Source organism: Helobdella robusta, assembly GCF_000326865.2.
Source record: "Helobdella robusta unplaced genomic scaffold HELROscaffold_92, whole genome shotgun sequence".
In the NCBI taxonomy this organism is placed as follows: Eukaryota; Metazoa; Annelida; class Clitellata; order Rhynchobdellida; family Glossiphoniidae; genus Helobdella; species Helobdella robusta.
The window spans coordinates 372,042-397,837 of record NW_008705527.1 but is presented as its reverse complement, the minus strand read 5'-3'; the positions used below and the strand labels follow the sequence as shown (position 1 = coordinate 397,837).

The window sequence follows — 25,796 nt, the reverse complement described above, 5'->3', positions numbered from 1 at the left end:
TAATTAGGATATATGATAGTATCAAATCTATCATATTTAAAGACTAATTAAGATACAGGATAATGTATCAAAGGTATCAGACGTTTCATCTCGTAAAAAAACAGCAGCGGAATCTGATTAGGACATAACTTCCGATAGCGCGAAGCGAGCGATGACAAGAGTACAAATTAAGTCTCGAATCTTCAACTTGCGAATTTCAGAGGAGAAGCCTTTCGCTGGCATCTAATTGTGAAATTTCAAGTTAAATAATGTTCAGTAAAATAAGTTAGACGCACGCACACGCACACACACACACACACGTAAGAAGTAACTGAACGCGAGATACAAACGTATTTACAGTCCTCTGTATCCACATCGACTTTGCAGTCCGTGAGATACTCTTCCAGAAACCCCCTCAAAATCGAATATTTGCAAATACTTTTCTTTCCGCAGTACGGGAAATAGTAGGGCTTCCCTTTGAAGTAAAGTTGCACGAAGGCCGTCTCAAGACTCATCTTCTGGCCTCGATAGAAAAGAACGATGACGAAATTAGTCGCAAACGGAGACATTCTGGTCGTTTTGAATTCTCTGTTTTTGTTTTGTTCAAATTGGTCGTGCTTTAGGGGAGGGTCGCCCCTGAAGAGTCCGAGGATGTTCAACAGGGGGATCAACGTCTCCGCGTGGCTGAAATAAAATCTCCCGAGTTCTTGTCTGGCGGCGATAAAAAAAAATAAAAAAATCTATCATGAACGGTTTTTCATCGAGGCACATATCAATTACGTATAAAAATATAATAATAATGAGAATTCAAATGGTTAGAGAGTAGTCATTTACGATTTTCCAGCCAGTATGCTATCAAACAAACGAATCATCTCCACAATGACCTCACAGGCCATCTGGTAGTTGATCTTGTTGCCAGGACCCTTCCACCAGTACGCCTGATAATGAAAAAAATTAAAAACAAAATTAAATATTTTCGGGAAAATGAAAATGTTTCAGAGAAATTCTGGAAAAAGTTAAAAAATTTCTGAAAAAATTGAAACTTTCCGAAAAAATTTGTAGAAGTCTCAGATGCACCTCCATGCAAAAAACATCATTTAAGGAGAGCTTTTGAAAAATCAACGTTAACATAAAAGCTGATACAACTCTTACACAGGACGCATTTTGTTGTTTCGTTTACAACAACTAATAAAAATGTCACAGCTTCAAGGGTGCTCAGACTGATGAACAGTTATCTATTTTTTAAATTTCTACAGAACTTTAAGAATTTTCTGAAAAATTTTTGATAAGAAATGACTTTATCAATAAATATTGTCGTGCATGTTATATGCTAAAAAAAATAATTAGGTGAATGTGATGCATATAATCTAGTCAGTCAGACGGAGTAAAGTGAAGAATGTGAATTTCACAATCTCATCTCGCAAAATGATCCAGTGCCAGGACTTTACTGACAATTACGCCTTTAGGTAATTTTTTTTAAATTTTAGCAAAAAATAAAAATAAACTGGAAAGAAGGAAAAAATACAGATAAATCTGTTGCATATTCCATGAGTTCGAGAACATGGTTATCTGGCGAGTCCAAGTACTTAACCCAAGTTGCCGTTCTGTTGATGGCCAGTTCCATGCCTGATATTGAGCCCCATGCATGCACATCCCCTAAAGTAAAATTCACAAAATTTAATTTAAATTTTGATATATATTAATCATATATAATATACGAAGACCATCTGTCCAGTCTAGATTTGGAGCATTGAAGTTCTCCCTCACAGTCTTCAATATTACCGGCAGTTTCGCCTTCATGAACTTGTTCTTTTCCACTTTTGTTTGGTTATTCTTTGCAACTGTTGTGATGTATAACTGGCAAACGGTGTAGAATCTCAGAAATCGATTGACATTTTTTGGTTGGCCAGTATAATTTACTCCAACGGATTGGGCTTTGGGAAGAAATCCATCCATGAATCCTCTCATGCTTGTGATGGCTCTTTCAAAGTCTGTGTGTCCAAACACAAAATCTTCTTCTTTAAGATCTTTGGGCTTAGGCTTACGATCACTACCGATTGTCTGGTAGAGATGCGCAAATATTTGTCCATATTCGTCACCGATCATTCGATGTTCCTCGCGACCTGATGGCGACAGCATGCACGACGGAACGCTCCTCATATTTTGTAGGACGGTATTCAACTTTTCGTATAATTCATTGGGAATCTTCCCTGCCAATTTATCCAAAGCTTTTTGAGCGTTACCAGGATCCGAGTGGCTGGGATAGCGACTTCCGTGCCTGAAGTTTCCGTACATGTGTAAGAACTTATCCGTGGCCGGCTGGAATTGGTCGTCATTCTTTATCTTCATGAATCCGTCAAAGTCGTCCAACTGTCGAGACAACATGTAGTGAGTTTTCGTGAAGAGACGGTATAGTTTGGTCGGTTCATCGCCATCTTGGCACAAATGAAGCCCACAAAAAATTAACAAAATCAAAATTTTTTTCAACATTTTTTATAAACTTATTCATTCGCTTCTACGAACCAATCAAAAATTTAAATTAAATCTAACGGTTTTGAGATGATTCACAATCAGGCCAAGTTTAATATACACAAAAACAACGTTGTTAAAAATTCATTGAGTTCATAAATATTGATAGAATAGTGTTTTAATTTTATAGAAATTAAGAATTTTTGAATAGAAATTTATTATTTTTGTTTGACAGAAGTTTTCAAAGTATAAGAAGTTATATTGTGAAGCATTTAACATTTTCAACAATATTCATGGAATTTGAATATGAATTGAGCTATAGCACTTACAAATAAAAATAAATTTATCTCGGAACTACATCTCACAACAATATTTGTTAGAACGACCTTCCTAATAAATTATTTTCATATGTGTATGCTCTTATTAATCTTATTTATGTGTTATAATTTTGGTTTATCTATTCTTACATATTCCTCAATTAATAACCAACTTCATTTTACTATATATGCATCATTTTTCGTTACTTTAATTTTGGCTGTTTTTTCCATTTTCTTATCTTAATTCTATAATTTTTAGCAACTTTTGCATTTATCATTCTGTGTCGGCATATAAAACACAAACACACATGATACACCACACATACACACACACACACGCACGCACACACACACAAACACCCACAGACACACACACACGCACGCAGACACACACACGCACGTGCGCACACACACACACAGACACATACACACCCACACACACAATACACACACATACAAAAACACACAACACAAACCTACACACAAAATGACACGCACTTGCAAATGATCACATGTTTTTTATTTGTTTGTACATTATTGAGATACACAACAAACACGTCAGGTGGCTGGCATTAGGTGAGTATTGTAGCAGGCAGGCACTTAGAAACGCGCAGCGGAAACAGCCTTTTCAATAACGTTAACAAATCGATGTAACACGACGAGATAAAAAATTTTCTACAGATTTGTTCGTTTTTTTGCAAGAAATTATTGGCGATAAAGGTTATTCTAAATAGAAATATCTAAAAAACGTCAAACTGCCAGAGCCCAGGTGGATTTATGAGAACAATGAAAACTAAATGATTCGATATTCACTGGCCAATTACTGTACATTTAGATTTTGCATAGTGGAAACTCTTTATAAAGAGGTTAACTGCCACACACTGACAAATTAATTTTGCATCATTGGAATCCTCGCAAGTGAATTTGAAATGATTTCAAAGAAAATTTTGAAAATAATTTCGTTGTTGGGCGTGTGTCTGGCCGTCAGCTCTCCTGCTCTGCCATCTCCACCCAACCAGGAAGACGGATCCAGCCTGCCACCTGCCGTCCAATTTGATTCTTCACCCCCACAATCTTACAATGAAGCCCTGGTTAGTCAGTCCTAGCGTGGAGCGAATTGTTACCTATAAGTTTAAAGAATTTGGTTTTGCTACGTTCAGTCGATCAAATTTTAAATAAAATCTTCGATTCGAAATTTTAAATTTGTGACTTTTTAAATCAAACGAACGACTTGAACGCCACACCACGAATGCAGAACTTCCTGAAACGTCATGGGTATCTTAAGAGAGGTGGCCAGCAGGATGTTGCGAGTGTTCAGGGAGCCATCAGAATGATGCAACGTGCGCAAGGATTGCAGGATACAGGTTGGTTGGTAGAATGACATTTCTTAGAATTAACAAGAGGATGAATATTCATTAGATTTAAATTTAACGAGCGGTGAGGCGGTGAAATGGTTGCAGAACCTTGCAAAGAGACCGCCTCGTCTACAACACGCAAAAGCAATGTGTTTGATGCTTGGATTCACGCAAATTCACACGATATCTTTTAGAACTAATTAAGAAAACTACAAATTCGAATAGGAGTATAACTTTAATACAAATTTTATCAATAATAATAATAATTACGTTTATGAAGGCGTCTTTGACGGTGCAACTCTGTCCATGATGAAAAAAATATATCCTCATCCCGAAGTGCTGACTGGCCGAAAAAAGGACAAAAGATTCAATTATACAAGTTTTATTTTACTTTAAAAATGATTTGTGGCGCAGCGAAAAATTATTGTTATTAGGAGCTTTCAATTTTTTACTTATTTCCGAATTTTTTGTAGAAAATTTCTGTTTCTTTAAATGAATATGTAACTAAGTATTTGGTACTTACTGTTGCTGACTTGCAGTTGTGAAAGTTATGAGCAGTTTGCGATTAAAATTTTATGGAAATTTAGTTAAGTTTAATCATAAACCCAATAAATATTCCAATAAAGCTCATAAAATGTATCATTTGATGTTATTTGTTAAAAATCTAAATAATTTATCTCAAGATAGTTGGGGTAAGTCGACATTCACCTACAACATATTCTCATATCCTTCAAAAACCACCCTGTCTAGAGATAAAGTCGACAGCATCATTGCTAAAGCCTTCAAAGTATGTAACACTTTCAATGTTACAATGTTCATTGCTGAGTTCACTAACGATGTTCATTGCTGAGTTTTTCTCGTTAAAAATGTATTTTCAAGATTTGGATGACAGCTGATCCCAAAATAAAAGTTACAAAAACTAACTCCAAAAAATGCGACATTCGAATCAATTTTTTTGCAAAAGACCATAGGGATGGCTACCCATTCGACCACAAACGCAGAAATGTTTTGGCTCATAGTTTCTACCCTAGCACTGGCGTGTTAGATTTCGATGACTATGAACTATGGGGAGACGGTTCAGGAAAAAGTAATTATTTTTTACCACAAACATATTTATAATTATTATTTTTCAAACTTTCAAAATTATCTGCAAAATCTGAAGTCGTAAGATGAAGTTAGGCATCCTAATCAACGTTGGTTTTTCAGCGAAGAATCTTCTGCACACGGCCACTCACGAAATCGGACATGTTTTTGGCTTGAAACATTCAGACGTTAAAACTGCCATCATGTACAAGGAATATCCTTTCGGCAATCCACCTGTTGTTCTGGATCCAGATGATATCAAGGGCATCAATTTCCTCTACTGATCTCTCCATGTTCCTCGCTTGGCCGGACTAAATTCCAACTTATGTGACAATCTTAGCTACCCTAGCTATAAATACTTCAAAATTGACAAATGTTTTGAATTAGTTTAGTAGACTTTAATAGATATATGCATTGAAAATGATCTTTTTGTAAACTGAAACCGTGTCGCGAGCCTTTGATCTATGTGTACGTTTCAGTCTAATACAAACGTTAGCAACATGCTGCTAGTCGATTTGCCGTTTAAAATTATCATCATTAATAGAAGCGATCGTAGCAAAAAATATAGGCAAATAGTGTGTGTGTATCTTTGTGTGTATGTGTTTAGGTGTTTGTTTGTGTGTATGTGCGTGTGTGTTTGTTTGTGTGTGTATATGCGTGTGTGTGTCTGTCATTCGTTATTAATTAGGCTACTTTCATTTAGACACCAGATTATAAAATACACCAAAAATATTTAAGTTGAATTGTGAAAAATAAATAAATGATATAAAATCATTTGTAGTAAGATAATTGATAAATTAATATAAAATAGAAGCATCTACTACATTATCAAATAGTTGTATTCTGAGTTGAACTTTTTTCGTTCCCCCGTTCACCTACATTCAACTTATGTATGCTCTTAATGTAGTGCCACTTACACAAGTGTTAAGTAGTCTGTCTTGCCATGCTACGATGAAAACGGTGTACGTAAATATCAATATATAGATGAAATCAGAAGAGAGAGAGAGAGAGAGAGAGAGAGAGAGAGAGAGAGAGAGAGAGAGAGAGTTATTCGGTTGGATTACAATTGTGAATATTTACCAAAATGTTAACGCATTTGAAACTTTTGCGACTAGTGTAGCAAATAATAAGAGCCCAAGAGATAAGAAATAATTGAGAGTGGTCCGACCTGCTTGTCTGGTCCGAGCACGAAGTAGTAATCATGTTCCAGCTATCAGAGCGACATAAGCTCATCGAAAACTCACAAATTGTTGGATGTGATTTCGTCAGAGTTCGCTGACAAGCTGAAGACGATAGAATTCAGTACCTGCAAACACCACAAAGGAACTCCGATTAATATATTTTGTGTAACTTGCACAGACGTGTTTCGAGACGGTTGGAATACTTTCGAGACATTCTCACAATATCGCGAATCATGTATTTCCAAATAAAATGTACATTAAAATACATAAAATCGTATGTAATATTCAAATCACATTATCATTTTTTTATTATCACATAAACATCTTCAATTATCATAAAAACATCTTTTGCTATCATATCATTTATTTCTTTTTTTTTCATCCAATGACGTCACAATGACGTCACACTCCGGCGTTCATGTCCAGATTGAGTAGCTGCAGGGACTGAGCGATGTATGCGGTCGTGTCCACTTGCAGCGATATCCCAGCCACAAAAGCGCTTCTCAGAAGCTCCGCGGCATGTGCTGATTGGTTGTAGGAGGGAGTTAATGATAACAAATAATAAAGCATCATTCATCAACATCCCAATCATCATGACCATCATCATCATCACATTCACATTCATCATCATCATCATCCTCACATCCTCATCACAATCTTTCAATCGTCAACATCACCATCCTCATCATCATCATCATACCTTGATTGAGGACAACGAATTCCTTGAGATTGTTGAGAGCACTGACCATGACGCTGAAGTTGGCGCTCTCCAGGCACTTCCCCATCTGCCTCCTAAACCTCCCACTCAATCTGAGGAGAGGTTTTTAGCAAGTTGATAACATAAAAAACTAAAAACACCACAATCGCCATATCCATCATCATCATCACCATATTCATCATCATCATCATATTCATCATCAAAAGCAGCAGCAGCAGCGGTAGCAGCAGTTGCAGCACTGACCTGGGATTGAACCTGACGATCCTCATCATGAGAAGGTGGGCATACTCCCTGTACCTCGCATTCCCATCCATCAGCAGCTCGTTTATGTTGTCCTGAGGTGTTATTGTTGTTGTTATTGTTGTTATTATTTTCATTGTTCATATTATTGTTCTTGTGGTTGCTATAGTTAATATTATTAATATTATTATTATCACTATAATCATTTTACTATCGATTAGAAGACAACAGAAAAACGAAAAAAAAAACAAATCAAAACAACAGATCAAAACAACAAATCAAGACAACAAACAACAACAACCACAAACAACAACAAACTAACGATAAAATGTTCTAGAACTTCCACTTTGATCTTAGACAACTCATCCAACTCCATCAGCCCGTCAACCAGGTCGCCACGGTGGCTACCATTCAAGCTCCTCGTTAGCTTCTGCTTCAGCACATTCAGCTGGTTGTGAGGTATCGCGTGTGACGTCAGTGGCGCCAACTGAGATTTGTAGGTCATCACCTGACCTAATTTCGATGAGTGACCTAATTTCGATGAGTGACCTAATTTCGACGGCCGTTCTAATTTCGATGATTGGCAAGATTTAGGTGGTTGAACAGGTTTAGATGGTTGACCTAATTTAGATGGTTGACCTAGTTTCGATGGTTGACCTAATTTAGATGGTGGCTTATTAAAGTTTTTGTTGTGGCTGGATGTCGCTGCTTTGAAAATTGGTTTTGTTGTTTTGTCGTTGCTCTTATCTGCACTATTATCGTCACTACCATCATCATCATCATCATCATCATCAGCGGAAACGGATGTGGTTGTTGTTGTTGGCGCGAAAAAGCTGAATTGTTTTTGCTCTCGCCTGTGTTGGTGGAGGACAAGTTTGGTGAGGATGGAGCTGATGATGGAGAGGTCCACATACTGTTCGCTTAGTTGTCTGTTTGATTGTGTTGTTGTTTGTACGTGTTGTGTATGTTGTTGTTTGTTTGTGTTGTTGTTTGTTTGTGTGTTGTTGTTAGTTAGTTAGTTCGTTATGACGATTAAGATGTATGTCATTAAGCTATTAGTTTGTAAGATGCCTTTGATGTGCTACTAATACTTTCGATGTAACTTTGTAAATTTACCTGTTTTTTACTGGAATTAGCGTTGATCTTATCACATAATCAATGTGATATTAAATAGTGACGTCAAACATTCAAGTAACCAAAGAGTAAAAATAGAAGATACAAATTACAAAAAAAAATCCACGAACTTCAATAGGGGAGTGTAATGCTGTACAACAGAAAACGCATCATCATCTCTACGATCATCATCATCATCACCTTTCTTCATCTCTGTACCACCATCGTCATCATCACCACCAGCAGGCTTGCCATCGACATCATCACCATCAGTGCTCTTTTTCTTCGTGACGTCATTATCATTGACATCATTTTTTTTCTTAGCGCCATTTTTATCATTACCACCATTTTCATTGTCATCATCATCTTTAACATCATCATCGTCGTCGTCATCATTATCTGAATGTTGGGTTGACTGATAGTTTAGGAAACTGTCAACCAGTTCTAGAAACTTCTTAATGAGGCCACCGAGTTGTTTGTGGGTCAAGCCGTGAATCTGGGTCAAGTTGTGTATGTGTGCGTGTCTTGTACGTGTGGATATATGCATGTGTATGTGTGAGTGCATGTGTAAGTGTATTTATATATATATATATATATATATATATATATATATATATATGCACATAAATGCAGATGTATGTACAAAAATGTATGTATGTGTAAAAAAGTTAATGTATGTGTGTATATATGCGTACATATGCGTGTATGTGTGTGTGTGTGTGTGTGTGTGTGTGTGTGTGTGTGTGTGTGGGTGGGTGTGCATAAAAGAAAACTAAAAACTCACAGAAAAAAGCTGCATATAGGATGCAATGATACTGACTAAAAATCTCCGATGCTGCAAGTGGAACAACTGTGGTTGTAGCATGTCGAGGATGTTGAGTGAGTGAGTGAACAAGAGGAAGTAGTTCCTGTTCTTCATTTCCGTGTAGGAGTATTGGGCGCGCCCCTGGAGCAGTGACGACATCAGCGGAAGTTGCCTGTTTGTGTCGTGACGTAATTATGACGTAATGATGACGCGGTGATGACGTGGTGATGAGATGCGTACGATAGTGGTGGTTAAAAGTAAGGGTGGTTATGATGCTTTGGTAAAGCAATAGTGATGATTTTGGCGACAACTTAAATGATTAAAAAGGATGATGACGTCATGATAAAATGAAGAAGAAAAAGATGATGATGATGATGACGGTGATGATAACAAGACCCTGATGATGATGACCTGAGAAAGATGAGAGGATGCTTAGAAGCCAACTTCCGGCAGGCCACGTTCGCGTTAAGCATCTGCTCTTCCCCCTGTCTGCCGGAAGTACTGTCCATCAAACTCATCAGCATCCTGTGGCTGACTATGTCCATCTGTATATGTGTGCGTGTGCGTGTGTGTACGTGTGTGTGTGTGTCTGAATGAAATATGAATGGATAAATAAATGAATGAATGAATGAGAGAATGAATGAATGAAAAAATGAATGAGCGAATGAATAATTTAGAAAAGTTGTAGATAGATAGATAGAAAGATTGTGAAATAGTAAAAATAAGAAACTAACAATTAAGATGGCAAATGAAATGATGAATAAATGAACGAATGAATGAATGAACGAACGATCGAACAAATAAACCAACCAATCTACTAATCAACCAATTAGTCAGCCAATCGAACCAGCCATTCAAACGAAACGTACATAGCTATAATCATGGAGTACAATTGTCTCAAGTAGTTCATGATCATCAACATTTAGACCATCGAAACCAAAGTCAATGTCGTTGTCTTTTTTGTTGATGTCATTAATGTTGTTGATGTTGCCTGTGGTGTCGTTGTTGATGTATCCGTTGTTGTTGTTGTTGATGTTGTTTGTGGAGTTGTTGTTGTTGTCGTAGTTGTTGAAATGTTGTTGGCGGCTTGCGAAGACCTTCGGACACCTCAGGTACATCTCCCACAGCAATAACTTCGCCACCATTCTGATGGTGGCAAAAAAAAAAATTTCAAATTGAAAAGGCAAACCTAGCCAGAGAGTTCCACAAATTAAAGAAATAAAAAAACGCAAAAACAAACATTTCAGGATCGTCATTGGAACCTCCGACGACGCCTTCCCGATATTTAGAATCTTTGGTATTCAAGATGGCGAACAATTTCTTAACGACAGCCAGCAGCTTATTCATCTGCCCGCCACAGGAACTCTCAATTAAGTTTACCCTCTTACTCAGCAAACGTTTCATCCAATCGCTTTTCATAAAACCATAACCGGCCCGTGGTGATTGGCTGAGAGATGAGTCGGTTAAATCTCTAACGACCAATGACGTGAGAGCCTCGATTTGATTGGTGCTCAATGATAGGATATCTTCAACTGGCTGATACTAGTTAGAAATTAGTTTTCGTTAGAAAAAAATGAATGAATGAATAAACGAATCTGAAATGTTATCATTTATGTCATCTGCATCTTCTTCATCACCATCACCACCACAGAACCAACCTTGGAGATTATCCTATCCCTGCCTTGCCAGATAGCTGGTAGTTGAATGGAGGCATGGAGGAAGTCCAACATGAGACCTGCATTTAGACTTGAAATATCGTTTAATTATCTTCATCACCATCTTCACCATCTTCATCATCATCTTCATCATCATCTTCATCACCATCTTCATCATTTTCATCATCATCTTCATCATCATCTTCACCATCTTCATCACCATCTTCATCATCATCTTCACCATCCTCATCACAACAACCACAATCATCGTCGTTATCACCGTTTCAATAGACAAAATGAAATCCACATTCACTCCAAAAAAAAAAAACTCACCAAAAATCCTAAATATTCAAGAGAAATAAATAAATAAGTTAGATAACGGAAAATAAAACACGATCATTCCCAAACCTCTTGATGAAATCATCCGAATCATCGGCTGTTGATGACGTAGATGATGACGTCAGCAGCATGTCGATAACGAGTCGAATATTCTTAAAGCCGCTCCTATGCAGAATCAGAGACAGCAAATAATGGTGATGCAACGAGGACGACGACGGCGGTGGTGACGAAAATAGGGATGTGCAACTGCCAACTGAATATATTCTAGTGACGTCATCGTCGTCATCCTGACCGGGCACGTGACCATCCCGACGATCACGACCACCATCATTATCAGTACGCATATCATCATCATCATCGTCGGTTTTTTGTTGATTTAGTGTTTTTGGTTGTTGTTGTTGTTGGTGTTTTGCAAAGGCCACCTTGACGAGTTGTTTGATTGATTGTCGCTGAACAATCCCTGGACTGACTGGCTCAATGCAATCAAGTAGCAAGCCGAGTCTTATGTTTGCGTATCTCCTGCAGACATTTATCGGTATATACGGGTCTACATAGGTGTATGTATGTATATATTAACGTTTATTCATTTATTCATTCATTCGTTTATTCATTCGTTCATTCATTCGTTTATTCATTCATTCATTCGTTTATTCGTTCATTCATTCGTTTATTCATTCGATTATTCATTCATTCATTCGTTCGCTTATTCATTCGTTTATTCATTCATTTATTCGTTTATTCATTCATTTATTCGTTTATTAATTTATTCATTCATTCGTTTATTCCCTCATTCATTCGTTTATTTAATCTTCATTCATCCAATCTATCATTCGTCCAATCAGTAATTCATTTGTACATTAGCTCCGTAAAACAAGAAGACAGAATGGAAAAACCCAAAAGACCTATTTTTAAACTGGCCAATGAGATCGAAGATAACTTGAGAGGCATATGGAGGAAGGACTTTTTGTTGGAGGAATGCGTTGACGACTCTCATCACCATCCTTTCCATGTTATTCGGATCGTCTAGAGCTTTTTCTAATACTGTGTGTGTGTGTGCGTGTGTGTGCGAGCGTATAAAAAATAATGGTTTAAAATTACGTCCATTATCATTCATTCATTCATCAATCATTCATTTAAATATTTTTTCATCCATCCATTCATTCATCCATCCATCCACTCATTCATTCATTCATCCATCCATCCATGCACCCAAAAAGAAACCAACTACACTCACGTTTCCGTATTTTTTCTTCGCTAAAATCCGAAAAATCATCACCATCATCGTCATCCTTGTCCCCCTCACCATCACCACGACTACCATTTTGGCTGTCGTCACTAATATCCATAGACATCTCATTATTGGCCACCAGCGACGACGACGACGAAATCGCTATGAGTGGCGGCGTTGAGGACGACGACGACGATGACGTCACTTTTATCTGACACAATGATGACGACGACGATATCGCTACCACATGTGGCGATGGTGGCGCTGGTGGTAGCGACGCCTGCAGCTGACACGACGACGATGACGACGACGACGAAGGAGGTAGTGATGATGATTGCGATGACAATGATGATGATTGTAATGATGATGATGTATGTTCTTTGATGTATGATGATATAAGGCTGGCCAGTGGGTGAGTTTTAGCGGGTGCACGAAGGCAGAGCTGGTTTAAGACTTGCCTATTGTCATCTTGAGACTATAATTAAAAAAAATTATAAATAAATACATATTATAATTAAGTATATATGTAATATACACACACAAATAAACACACACACACACACATACAAAAAAAACACATAAACATACACACATACGTACGTACACACACACTTTTATATTTTTAGTTATATATCATTGTGTGTTTCGACGTATAGACACTACACACACAGACGCGCGCGCACACACACACACACACACACACATAAACAAACACACATACACCCACACACATATATTTAAATATATAAACAAACCATACACACACACACATACACAAACAAACACAGAAAAACACACACACATACACAAACAAACACAGACAAACACAGAAAAACACACACACATACACAGACAAACACAGACAAACACACACAAACCAACTAACCAAGTCGATATGTGGTATGACAAGTCGAAATACTAGACAAGAGTGATTAAATTGATTGTACAGTGATTTGATTAGCGACGTGTTAAATGATGATGACGATGATGTTGCTGCTGATGATGATGCTTCTGATAAAACGGATATAAATATCTTTGGGCCATTCTTTGTGTTTAGAATCTGGCGAGTAGAATTTAAAAAGAATTTATTTAAAATTTAATAAAAAGTTACAACCATTCATTTCTTCTTCCATTTACCCATCCATCCATCCCTCCATCCATCCATCTATTAATCCATCCATTCATCCATCCATTCATTTCAGCAAAAAAAACACAAAACGGTTTAAACAAACTTTTTGCAAGGATCTGAATGAATCATATTTCTTGATCTTTGGTAACTTCTCATCGACAAAAATCTAAATATGAATGAACGAACGAATGAATGAATGAATGAACGAATGAACAAATTAATTAATTAACGAATGAATGAAAGAAAAAATGAAGAAAGGAACGAACGTACCTCATTTAGCAGTCGTTTGATTTCATTTACGCTGGTCATATCCTCTTGTTGGCACTTTAGCAGAGCTAAAAATATGTTGTTGATTGATTCATCCAATCGTTGATTGATTGATTGATTCGTTTATTCATTCATTCATTCGTTCATTCACTCACTCACTCACTCACTCATTCATTTGTTTATCCATTCATTCAAAATTTTATCATTGCACAGAGAATAATAAAAATAAAACAACTGAAAATAACCTTCTTTTGGTGTCTTACTGGTGGGAGCATTGTAGTTAATGTTGTTGCTGCTGTTGTTTTTAACGTTGTTGTTGCTACCACTGACGACGTTCTTAATGTCGTTGACGATGACGTCATCATCACTTTTAGCCTTGCTGACGTCACTGATGACGTTGATGTTGTTTCCACTGATCAGCCTATAGAATCGCTCCCCTCCGGAAGCCCCCCTCATGTGTTGGACCTCGACCAGCTGAGTGATGTAACCCCTGTCCAGGGCGTCCCTCTCCGCCTCGTCCTCCTCCCTGCCCTCCTGCATGACGTCAAGCAGCTGCAGCAACTTGTCCATACTCGAGAGAGGAATGCCGAACGATTGGATGAATAGGATGAGTTGGGAGCAGTCTAAATCAGCCAGGGCTGTTGTGTGTGCGTGTGTGTTTGTCTGTGTGTGTGTGTGTGTGTGTGTGTGTGTGTGTGTGTGTGTGTGTGTGTGTGTGTGTGTGTGTGTTGGCATGTAAATGTTTGTGGGCTATTGTGGTCTGGGTGTGTTTGTGTTGTATGTGTGTGTGTGACTTTGTGTGCGTGGTTGTGTATGTTTTAAAGCAAAAAAAAAAAAAAGACAAACAATTATCGACAAGTCTGGTGATGTTTGACCGGATCATCCTCAACTTCAGCCAATCAGGAACGAGCAGGGCTTCCTCGGATGTGTCAACCAGGTAAGCAGTCGGAGTTGAACCGGTCAGAGGAAACCAGGCCTCCAGAAGTTCCATATACCTACTCTCACCTGTGTGTGAGTGGGTGTGACGTGTGTGTGTGTGATGTGTGATGAGCACGTGTGTGGTGTATGTGATGTGTGTGTGTATGTGTGTATTCCACGTTGTTATTATTACTATAGTCATCATCATCTAACACACACACACACACACATACACACACACACATACATCTAACTAACAGTTAGGTGGGCCCAAGGTAAGCAGCATGATCATAGCCTGCACCACCAACACGTTCATCTTGGCTGACTGACCAGATGACCAATGCAACAATATCTGGTCCTGTGTGTTCGACTGTGGGCCAGGTAGGCAAGGAAATTAACATAATTTATGTTAATATTAATTAGTCTCACTCGTTAATATTAATTGACTTCATTTATTAGTGATAAAATACAAATCGATCAATTAGCACATGGTTAACAGGAATGAATGAATTGCTAACTTATTTTTTCATCTAAAAATAGTTTTAAGAAAATGAATGAATGAACAAATAAATGAATGAACGAATGAATAAATGAACGAACAAATGAATGAATGAACCAACGAGCAAAGGCAAACAATTAAACGAACGTAAGAACGAAAAAGTAAATGACTAATAGAAAATGGCCGACCCAGGAATAAGCTTCATTCTGTGGCTGTTGCGCCTTGCTGAGGTAGCAGCAGAAGAGATGAATCAAAGAAGCCTCGACCAAGTGATCCGCCCTCAGCGACGACGACGACGACGACGACGATAGCGATCTTCCCTTCGTCACAACGTCATTCAACTCATCGTCAGTGATGTTGTTGCTGCTGCTGAGGTGGAAGTCTTGTGGTAATAGGAAGGCCACAATGGAAGGTCGTTCCACGATCAGCTGTGCCATGTCCTGGTTGGATGGCCATCGTCATTCTTACTCACCAAGTTCTACATCACATCCGCATCATCGCAACGTCATTCGCACTTTACATCAACACCGAAGCAAGAATAAAACGAACGTTTGAATTTTATTCTATACCAGAGGTCATTTTGAAGAGGAAGTAAGGATATAAACAGATTGATAGATTGAAAACAAACAAGAAAATAAATGAACGAGACAGACAGACAAACAAACAGACAGACTGACAAACAGACAGACTGACAAACAGACAGACTGACAAACAGACAGACTGACACAGACAGACAGCAGACATACCAAGACCAAGCTATCGAGTTCATGAAGCTCCATATTAGCACAAAACTTGCTCAGGTACATGATGTAGGCACTGACTGCTGGCACGCTCGTCTCTACCTGACAAGCCTGGTTTTAAAATAATTTTTTAAAATAATTTTTTAAAAATAATAACTAAAAAATAATTAAATTATAAACAAATAATAAATAATAATAGACGAATGAATGAAGGAAGGAAGGAAAGGAAAAGAAAATCATACAGCTTTCAGTGACTGGCACACTTGATTCTTGATGGCACCGAAATGGAAAATTTGTGGCAGGCTACTGAGCAGCCAATCATATGCCGCCAAGTCATTATTACCATTACTATTATTATTATTATTATTGCTATTATTTTTATTATTGTTGTTATTTTCAGCAAACTCCAGCTCCATGGAGTCGTCATCCTCCGAGTGAGGCATTCGCTTCCCAAGTATCAAAAATAAACACTGAAAGAAAAAATGATGGAGTGAGTGAGTGTGTCAGTAAATGAATGAATGAATGAATAAAGAAGTGAATGAACAAATAAATGAATGCATAAAAAAACAAAAAATGAATGAAAAGGTGAACAAATAAAAACAAACATCAGTACAACCTTAGAAGATTGAGCCCTCGTACAAGAAAGATTTGAACTGAGACGCTGAAAAAAATAGACAAGTGACTGTCTGATGAGGTCGATGACCCGGGGATCGTCTGACGTCGTCCAGACGAGGTTCTGCAGTCGAGACAACAGCTGCTCCTGCTTCTTCAGTTTCTGCCGGGTAAAATCTCTCTCATGTCAACGAATCAAAAAATAAAATTAACCTCAAATTAACCAACCAACCAACAAACCAACCAACAGACCAACCTGCTCATTCCTCCCCCTCATCTGATCATCATCCTCATCAGCAGCAGCAGCAGAAGCAGCGTCTTCAGCAGCGTCATTGAGGTGATGGATGAGGAACTCGCAGAGACACTGAACAGGCAAGACCTCAAGTGAGCTATCATTAGATTCCACGAGCTCCTTCAACCAGGGCATAGATTGAGAGGCCCCCTGTCGTCGTTATTTTTTTTTTTTAACTTTTTTTACAATTCTCTCTTTAGTATTTATCTGAGATGCCAGCAACAAAGACATAGCTCATGTAGTTTGCATGGATTAAATTAACAATACATCATACAGAAATTGCATGTGATAGGTAGGGCTCTCCTTGCATACGAACCCGGCCAATGTACTGCCCTCGCAGTAGGACCAGACATCTTAACTACCACAACACTACAACCACCAATCAACCAACCAACCAACGAAACAAACTTGTTTCTGAATGATATTCAAAAGGAAATCTGCCGGCTGTCTGCTCTGGCACAACAACCTGCCCAATTTGAGGGTCTGGTTCAAGGATTTTAAGGTCTCCAGGACGTAGGGCGGAGGGCTCAGCAAGAAACCCCTTTATATTATATTTATGTGTGTGTGTGTGTGTACGTATGTATGTGTGTGTGTGTGTGTGTGTGTGTGTGTGTACTCCTTTTAAATGTATTACTTAGAGGTAAGAATCAAACACGCATTACAGGCGTTGAGAATGATAAGCGAGGATCTATTTGCATTCAGAACCAAACGCGATAACAACCCCGCCATCACCACCAACCACAAGACCACCAACCACACGACCACCAACCACACCAACCACACGACCACCAACCACACCACCACCAACCACACCAACCAAACCACCACCACCAAGAACTAACTCGGGTTCCATGCGAGTAACTTGTGGCAGTAGTCGACTGTTACTCTCGTTCATCACAGAGCCCGCCAAATGGCACTCGTACTCCAGCGTCTGCTGCCTTGTAAACTCTGCCATCTGTCGGAAATTATATTCTAGGGTATATCGCCATCGTCGTCGTCGTCGTCATCTTCATCGTCACAATCACCATCATCATCATCATAAACACCATCATCATCATCGTCATAATCACCATCATCATCACAACCACCATCATCATCGTCGTCGTCGTCGTCACAATCATCATCATCATCATCGTCATAATCACCATCATCATCACAACCACCATCATCATCGTCGTCGTCACAATCATCATCATCACCACAATCATCATCGTCATCTCAATCACCACCACCATCATCATCACAATCACCAACATCATCATCACAACCACCACCACCACCACCACCATCATCACCACCTGTTTCTCCTGCATGATGATGTCATCAGCCGTAGTCTCCTCATCAACCATCGACATTGGTGGAAAGGTGAAGGTGCTGATGATGATAGTGATGGTAACAATAATAATAATAATATAATTAAATAATTGATTGATTGATTGATCGTGTATAATTAGTCAACTGACTTGGTCATCACCATTTCCATCAAGCATTTGAGTGTTGGGTAGGAACTCCAGCCCTTCAGCCCTATATGAAGAATTCCCACAGCCAATAAGTCATATTTAATTATAATTAATGACATGTGATAATAATATTTAATGATAATTAGTAGTAAATAATAATAATAATTATTATTATGACGATAATTATGAATAATTTAATAAATTTAACGACTTGAATGTGACAAATGGCGCGAGAAACTTTGAAAAAATATTTCAATGAAAGAAAGAATGGTTTAACGAACGAACGAATGAATGAATGGATGGATGAACAATCCAACGGACAAACAAACAAACAAACAAACAAACAAACAACCAACCGACTGTAGCAGGGTTGTATGCAGATATAATGAGCAGAATAATCCAAGCCTTCCAATAGAACGAACTTATGGCCAAAGAAGGAGCCTTATAACTGCACATTCGTGTATGATACATTTCATTTTTCGGTAACTTCAGCTTAACTAGGCACGCACACAAACAAACAAGCACACACACGCACACAAACAAACAAACAAACAAACACACACACACATAAACAAGCAAACACACAAACAAACAAGCAAACACACATACGCACACAAACAAACAAGCGAACACACATACACACACACACAAACAAGCAAACACACACACACAAACACACACACACAGACCCAGCCGGCAGAGCAGTGAAATCCGGGTGTCTGTAGGCACAGAGGTTGAGGAGGGCATCAATGAATGTCAAGTTGTCAATTTTCAACACTGGAAAGTCTGACGAGATGGAGATGATGGCGAAGACGACGACGATGATGGTGTCAGTAAGTAATGATGATGATTACACCGCTACAACACACCCACACACACACATACACACACACACACACAGTCACACACACACACAGACCTTCAGAATACAAAGAGGCAGCTCTCTTAACCAGCAGTTCGATCAGATCAATGAGCTCCAAAATACTAAGGTGGAGACTTTTGGTGTTTAATCCCATCAAGATGATCCGGAACAAGGCATCTTCCAGTATGGGCACTTCAGATACTAACTTTATCATTAGGCTTTTTGGTTGTTTGTATGTTTGTTTGTTTGTTTGTTTGTATGTTTGTTTGTTTATTTGTATGTTCGTTTATTTGTTTGTATGTTCGTTTATTTGTTTGTAAGTTTGATTGTTTGTTATTAATAGTTAGTTATCAGGACCAAATAAATGAACGGTCAATCATTTCATCATCATCATCATCCCCATTACCATCATCATCATCATCATCACCAACTTCCTATCATTATCAGGAGGCCAGTTATCAATTTTCGAATAGACCTCTGGTTTCTCAACAAACAGCACTTTCTTCAAACTATAATAATATAAATAATTATCATCATAATTAGCGGTGAAAATAATAATTAATTCATTCTCTCATTCATTCTCTCATTCCTTCATTTATTCCTTCATTTATTCATTCATTCATTCATTCATTCATTCATTCATTCATTCATTCATTCATTCATTCACTCACTCACTCACTCACTCACTCACTCACTCACTCATTTCCCCATTTATTCGTTCATTCATTCGTTCATTCATTCAAACATTCACTCACTCACTCACTCACTCATTCACTCACTCATTCACTCCCTCAGAAACAGACCCCTGGATATAATCGTTCGGTTTGACATTCATCATCTTGATGACGATGGAGTGCAGCCACCAGACTGCATCTCGCTGCATGAACATTATCTGCTTCTGGAAGCATCTCAAGACCTCAATGTCTGCATGGGTGGGTAGGTGGGTGGGTGATGTGGATGAAAAAGATGATGATGAAGGGGATGAAGATGAAGAAGATGATGAAGATGAAGAAGATGATGATGAAGAAGGTGACTTAAGTTTCAATGCCACAACCGGCCAGTTAACCAACCAGTCGACGAACGAACCTTTGATATCGAGCCTGGCAGCAGCAGAAGCCGCTTCCCTGACGGCTGGTGTGATGCAGAGTAGCATGCACATGGAGACGATATCAATCAGTGATATCATGTAACGCTCCTGAGTGATTGAATAAGCGAGTCAATAAATGAAGGAACAAATGAGTGACTGAGTGAAAGAATGATTGAATGAAGAAACGAACGATTAGGATGAAGGTTATATGAAGAAATGAATGAGCCAATGAACAAGTGAGTAAACATAGAAACAAACGAGTAAATCAATAAGTGAATGAATGAATGAATGAATAGATGAATGAACAAATGAATAGATGAATGAACAAATGAATAGATGAACAAATAGATGAACGAATCAACTGCAAACCAACATCACCCCGATGAACACCCTTCAAAAAGCGGAAAGAACACGACACCCAACCTTAACAATTGGATCAAGATCGCGAAACTTGCCCGTGTTGCGATCCTGCAAGAGGTTGAAAACGAAACTGCTGATGTTGAACTCTGACGACTTGGAGACCTTAACGACCTCTCTCACGAGTGACCTCAGCGCCTTCGTGTGGTCATCTCGAAGCATCATGCAGTCCAGAAACGTCTCGGCCAGTAGCTGGTGGCGTGATTGATTAAAATCGTATTTGGGTCAGGTCGATGATTAATTAGGTCAAGTTTGATGATTATTTAGGTCGAATCGATCATTATTTCCAACAGGCTGGTAGATATTTGGGTTATGATGATAATTAAAATGTATTTGGGTCATATGGATGATTAATTAGGTCAAGTTTGATGATGGCGATGACAACCTTGGAAGTTTGTTCAGGATGGAGTTGGAGCATGACAAGAATGAGGGACATGTTGTTGGGACTCCTGGCGCTTGACAGCTCGTTGCTGATCGTTTGCTGTAGGAGAGTTGCCAGGTTATCTGGATTGCTTTCCAGTAGCTCTCTGATTGGTCGATGAATGTATGGATGGATGAGTGAGTGAAGGAACGAGTTCATCAATGAACGAACGAACGATTGAACGAATGAGCGAATCAATAAGTGAGCGAGTGAATGAATGAATGAATCGTTGATTAATCGGTCGGTAGGTTGATTAATTGGTTAATTAATTGGATGAATGAATAAATAAATAAATTAATTAATTAACATTAGAATGAATGAATGAAAAAATAAACAAGAAAAAAATAAAATGAGCAGAAACTTGATGCAAAGATTGAAGTGCTGTGAGAGGGCTTTAGTCTTGAACCTGATTCTGACCAAGGTGTTGACAAGTTCAAGGTCACTGGCGCAGTTCACGGGGTCACAATTGATGCAGACGGACATCAAGAGGTCCTGTGCCACTTTCATCAACTATATAAATAAATGTATGATATAAAGAAAGGGAGAGAAAAAGAAAGAAGGAAAGAGAGAAAGAGAGAGAGAGAGAGAGAGAGAGAGAGAGAGAGAGAGAGAAAGAGAGAGAGTGAAAGAGAGAGAAAAAATCTAAGCAACTACAAAAAAAAATCAAAAATTTCTCAACCTTAGGACTCTGTAGCCACATATCAAGCCTCTGACCAGCTAGCACCCTGACATCAGGAATGCCACAAAGGTAGGTGAGGGTGAGGACGAGATTCTTGGAGCCACCGTCCAGTGGCTGGCGTCTGTTTAGCTGGTCCCTGATGACGTCGAGGGCATACTGCTCCATGCTGCAATGGTGGTAGGCGTACCTGGTTTCAACGTGAATGTGGGTGGGTCAGTTGGATGGATGGTCGGTCGGTCGGTCGGTCGGTTGGTTGGTTGGTATGTGATTGGTTGGTTGGTTAGTTGGTTGGTTGGTTGCTGTCATTGATTGGTTGGTTGGTTAGTTGGTTGGCGGGTTGATGTGTGACTGTTTGTTCTCTGGTTTCAAGTGTAAATAAACACTGAGAAAGTGACTAAAAAAGAGATGGGAAGAAGGAGAAAGAGAGAGAGAGAGAGAGATAGAAAAAGAGAGAAAGAGAAAGAGAGAGAGAGAGAGAGAGAGACAAAAACCTTTGTTTGACGGGGTAGGAAATGACATCTTGAGATTGTTGACTGCTTGAATCATCCATCTTGTTGTCATTAGATGATGACGTCATCGCCAACGACGATGAGGATGACGTCGATGTCGTTGATGTAGCCGCTGCTGTTGCCTCTACGAGAATTATGATGATGATGGTGATAATGGAGGTGATTATGATAATGATGAAGGTGGCGGTAGTGATGATGATGATGATGTGGATGACAATGACGATAACGAGAAAGACAACGTCAGTTAGACTAACAAGCTACGTACAAACACAATCAACCAACCAACCAACCAATCAATCAATCAATCAACCAACAATTCATTCAACCAACCAATCAACCAGCCAATCAATCAAACGAACAACACAGAAACCAACCAGTGGTTGGAAAAAAATCGACTTTAGTAGCTGTCAATGAAGCATTGGTGGGTGGAGTCAAATTTGTGGAATGCTGCTTAGGCAGCTTCGTATTGAAAGCCGTCAGTATGTTGTCGACGAATGATTTGCATTCAATCTGATCCGCCCATAGTCTCTCGCCCAGACTATCGTCCAAGAAAACCTTCAAAATTTTTGTTATTCAATTTTATAATTTAATTCAAGCCTCTAAAAAAATGACAAACTAAACAAGATGTATAAATGAATGAACATGGAGAACGAACACGAAAGAACATCGGTGAAAATGTGCAAACGAGACAAACACAAACGAACACAAACAAGCAAACACAACCAACAAACACTCTACTACACAAACAAACTAACACAAACTCACAAAAAACACACACACACAAACACACACACAAACAGAGACATACTTTAACAAAATGCTCGGGCCAAGAGTCTTCATCTTGCATAACAGACATGAAAACATTGCAAGCAAGAACAGCCACTAAGTTATTACTCTTTACTTTTAAACTCAAACCTGGATCTCTTTTCAGCAAGCTGCAAAAGGCCTACAAAAAATGATCATGAAATATATCAACTTTGTTGTCAGAACGATATCATCATACCACTATCATACCATGTTGTATCATTATCATATCATGTTGTATCATTACCATATCATGTGGTATCATTATCATATCATGCTGTATCATTATCATACCATGTTGTATCATATCATATCATGCTGTATCATTATCATATCATGTTGTATCATATCATATCATGTGGTATCATTATCAAATAATGTTGCATCATTATCATATCACGTTGTATCATTATCATATCATCATTATCAAATAATGTTGCATCATTATCATATCACGTTGTATCATTATCATATCATGTGGTATCACCATCATATCATATCATGTTGTATCATCATCATAACATGTCATATCGTATCATCATCATATCATGTGGTATCATTATTTAAATTTAAAGTTATAAGTAAATAAAGACATAGAGAGACAGTCAGTCAGAGAGACAGACAGACTGACAGATAAATTAATGAATGTGCGTGTGTGGTTTAATGTGCAAACATCCTCGCAGACCTCTGTAATCATCTCGCCTTGAAATAGGGTGGGTTTGACCCTGGCGAGGTACATGACGGCCAGGTAGATGGACGGGTCGGGCTTCAACTTGTTGGCCTTCAAGTGTTTCACCGCCCCACACAACAGTCCCTCCATCCTCTCGTAGTCCACAAACGCTTCGTTTACCAGAGCCACTAAGTTCTGACCTTCAACTGATAAAAGCAGATCATTTTTATTGATAAATTTTTAAATTTCACAATAAATAACTCACTTTGAAAAAACAGCAGTAGCATAAAATACAATGTGTATGTATAATAATTATCTGAGATACATTTAAAAAAATTGAAATTAAGACAAGAAAATGAAGCACCATCTATAGCGATATCCTCATAGAGATACATCTGGACAGGAGACGATCGATATTCCGAGGTATCAGCTGGCCTACCGAGTGTGGTCAATGATTGCTGACCAGACAAGCTCATCACTGGCCCTAACTTCTGCCTTTTGATGTTTGAACTCCATGAAGGTGCCATTTCTCGTTCTCTTTTGTGGATGTTTAAGGAATGAGAGCTGCTGCTTGCACCCGCATTGCCACCACTACTACTACTGCTGCCACCTATCCCACTACTACTTGGCCCCGATGTGGATCCAGTTTTTTTCAAGCCACCCATTGATAATTTAAGATCGGAGTCTTGTTTCATCTTGGAACCTGAAATTGAAATGAATATAGTTGAGTTGAATTTGTAAAAATTTAAACTGTCTTATGAAGAGCTAAGTGATGGAGAAGTCATCTGAGAATGAGGTAGTGGGTTTCAAAAGGCAAACACAGGTTAAGCAAAAAAATGTTTAACACACAATCAACACCCTAATCGAAGAGTAATAATTTAATAATGTTAATTATTCCTAAATAAAATTTTATCTCAATTATTTAATAATTAAATTAAATTAAAATTATTAAATTAATTAGTATTAATCATTATTTTAATAAAATTAAAACACTAGCCCAAAATAAACAACTCCTTAGGTTTTACTGATGCTGGTCCTAAGATTTAAAAAAATTTGGTAAACGAATTTAAAAATTTAATTATTCATTGTCTGTTGTCAACATTTCAATAAAAAGCAAAAAAGATGAAAATAAATTAAAAATTATCAAAAAATGTAACCTTTGCCTTGCCGCTTGCTTGCCATCTTTGGGCAAATAGCAATAAATCAAAAAATAACCAACAAAAAATTAATTAATGAATTTTTTATAAAGTAAAATTAGTGAAATAAATTAATTGCGAAATTTGCAATAGCGGAGCTAAAATGTAAACAACTAAAAGTGAACAATACTTACAAAAAAAGATGTACAAAATTTATTTTTATTTTCTAGCGTTTGATTATTGACAGCACAAATCTCAATTCATAAAATATGAATTCAAATGATTTAAACCCAATAACTAATTTACATTCAATTATTTTAAACCAGTTAAATCAATCTAAATATTGATATAAACCATCATTGCAAGCACTACAAGTAAATGAAATACCTTTTTGTATGATTGTCATTTCAAATCAGTATGCAAATCCACACAAACACACACGTACAGGCACTCACACAAAGGCACATACATAATGGTCACGATCTATAACGACATATCAAAGAAACAAGTAAATGAAATACCTTTTTGTATGATTGTCATTTCAAATCAGTATGCAAATCCACACAAACACACACGTACAGGCACTCACACAAAGGCACATACATAATGGTCACGATCTATAACGACATATCAAAGAAACGTATCTGGACATTTAAGTATTTCTTAACTGATAACGATAACGCTGTCACTTAATTAAAAAACACAAGAAGATTTTTTAACTATTTCAGTTTTAAATACATTTCAATAGAGATGATGATTATGTATATATAGAAGTATATACATACAATATGACAATATACACACGTATATAT

The 25,796-nt window shown here is 37.9% G+C and overlaps 3 protein-coding genes across 3 annotated transcripts; 1 reads left to right on the top strand and 2 right to left on the bottom strand.

The window, feature by feature from the left end:
- Positions 1-117: 117 nt before the first annotated feature.
- On the bottom strand, positions 118-2,469 carry HELRODRAFT_182785 (hypothetical protein; the record flags this gene model as incomplete). Its single annotated transcript, XM_009033513.1, has 5 exons — positions 118-222; positions 330-690; positions 814-917; positions 1,505-1,635; positions 1,704-2,469. 5 exons carry the CDS (start codon positions 2,467-2,469, stop codon positions 118-120), a joined length of 1,467 nt encoding a protein of 488 aa, XP_009031761.1.
- Positions 2,470-4,766: 2,297 nt separating this feature from the next.
- Positions 4,767-5,487, top strand: HELRODRAFT_90986 (hypothetical protein; the record flags this gene model as incomplete). The annotated part of the gene is made up of 3 exons (XM_009033512.1): positions 4,767-4,907; positions 5,000-5,207; positions 5,327-5,487. The coding sequence occupies 3 exons, from the start codon at positions 4,767-4,769 to the stop codon at positions 5,485-5,487; spliced, it is 510 nt and encodes a 169-aa protein (XP_009031760.1).
- Positions 5,488-6,786: 1,299 nt separating this feature from the next.
- HELRODRAFT_182783 (hypothetical protein) lies at positions 6,787-25,030 on the bottom strand (the record flags this gene model as incomplete). The annotated part of the gene is made up of 42 exons (XM_009033511.1): positions 6,787-6,908; positions 7,085-7,194; positions 7,346-7,437; positions 7,665-8,271; positions 8,587-8,951; positions 9,276-9,432; positions 9,672-9,795; positions 10,126-10,406; positions 10,501-10,802; positions 10,919-11,006; positions 11,324-11,773; positions 12,157-12,295; positions 12,489-12,957; positions 13,369-13,542; positions 13,715-13,777; positions 13,882-13,946; positions 14,124-14,516; positions 14,725-14,883; positions 15,055-15,166; positions 15,484-15,735; positions 16,042-16,146; positions 16,299-16,505; positions 16,652-16,810; positions 16,904-17,089; positions 17,757-17,894; positions 18,238-18,313; positions 18,403-18,463; positions 18,756-18,847; positions 19,089-19,185; positions 19,319-19,479; positions 19,693-19,770; positions 20,065-20,185; positions 20,348-20,456; positions 20,772-20,957; positions 21,151-21,292; positions 21,548-21,696; positions 21,866-22,031; positions 22,357-22,496; positions 23,183-23,320; positions 23,864-24,054; positions 24,213-24,551; positions 25,006-25,030. The coding sequence occupies 42 exons, from the start codon at positions 25,028-25,030 to the stop codon at positions 6,787-6,789; spliced, it is 7,590 nt and encodes a 2,529-aa protein (XP_009031759.1).
- Positions 25,031-25,796: the final 766 nt, after the last annotated feature.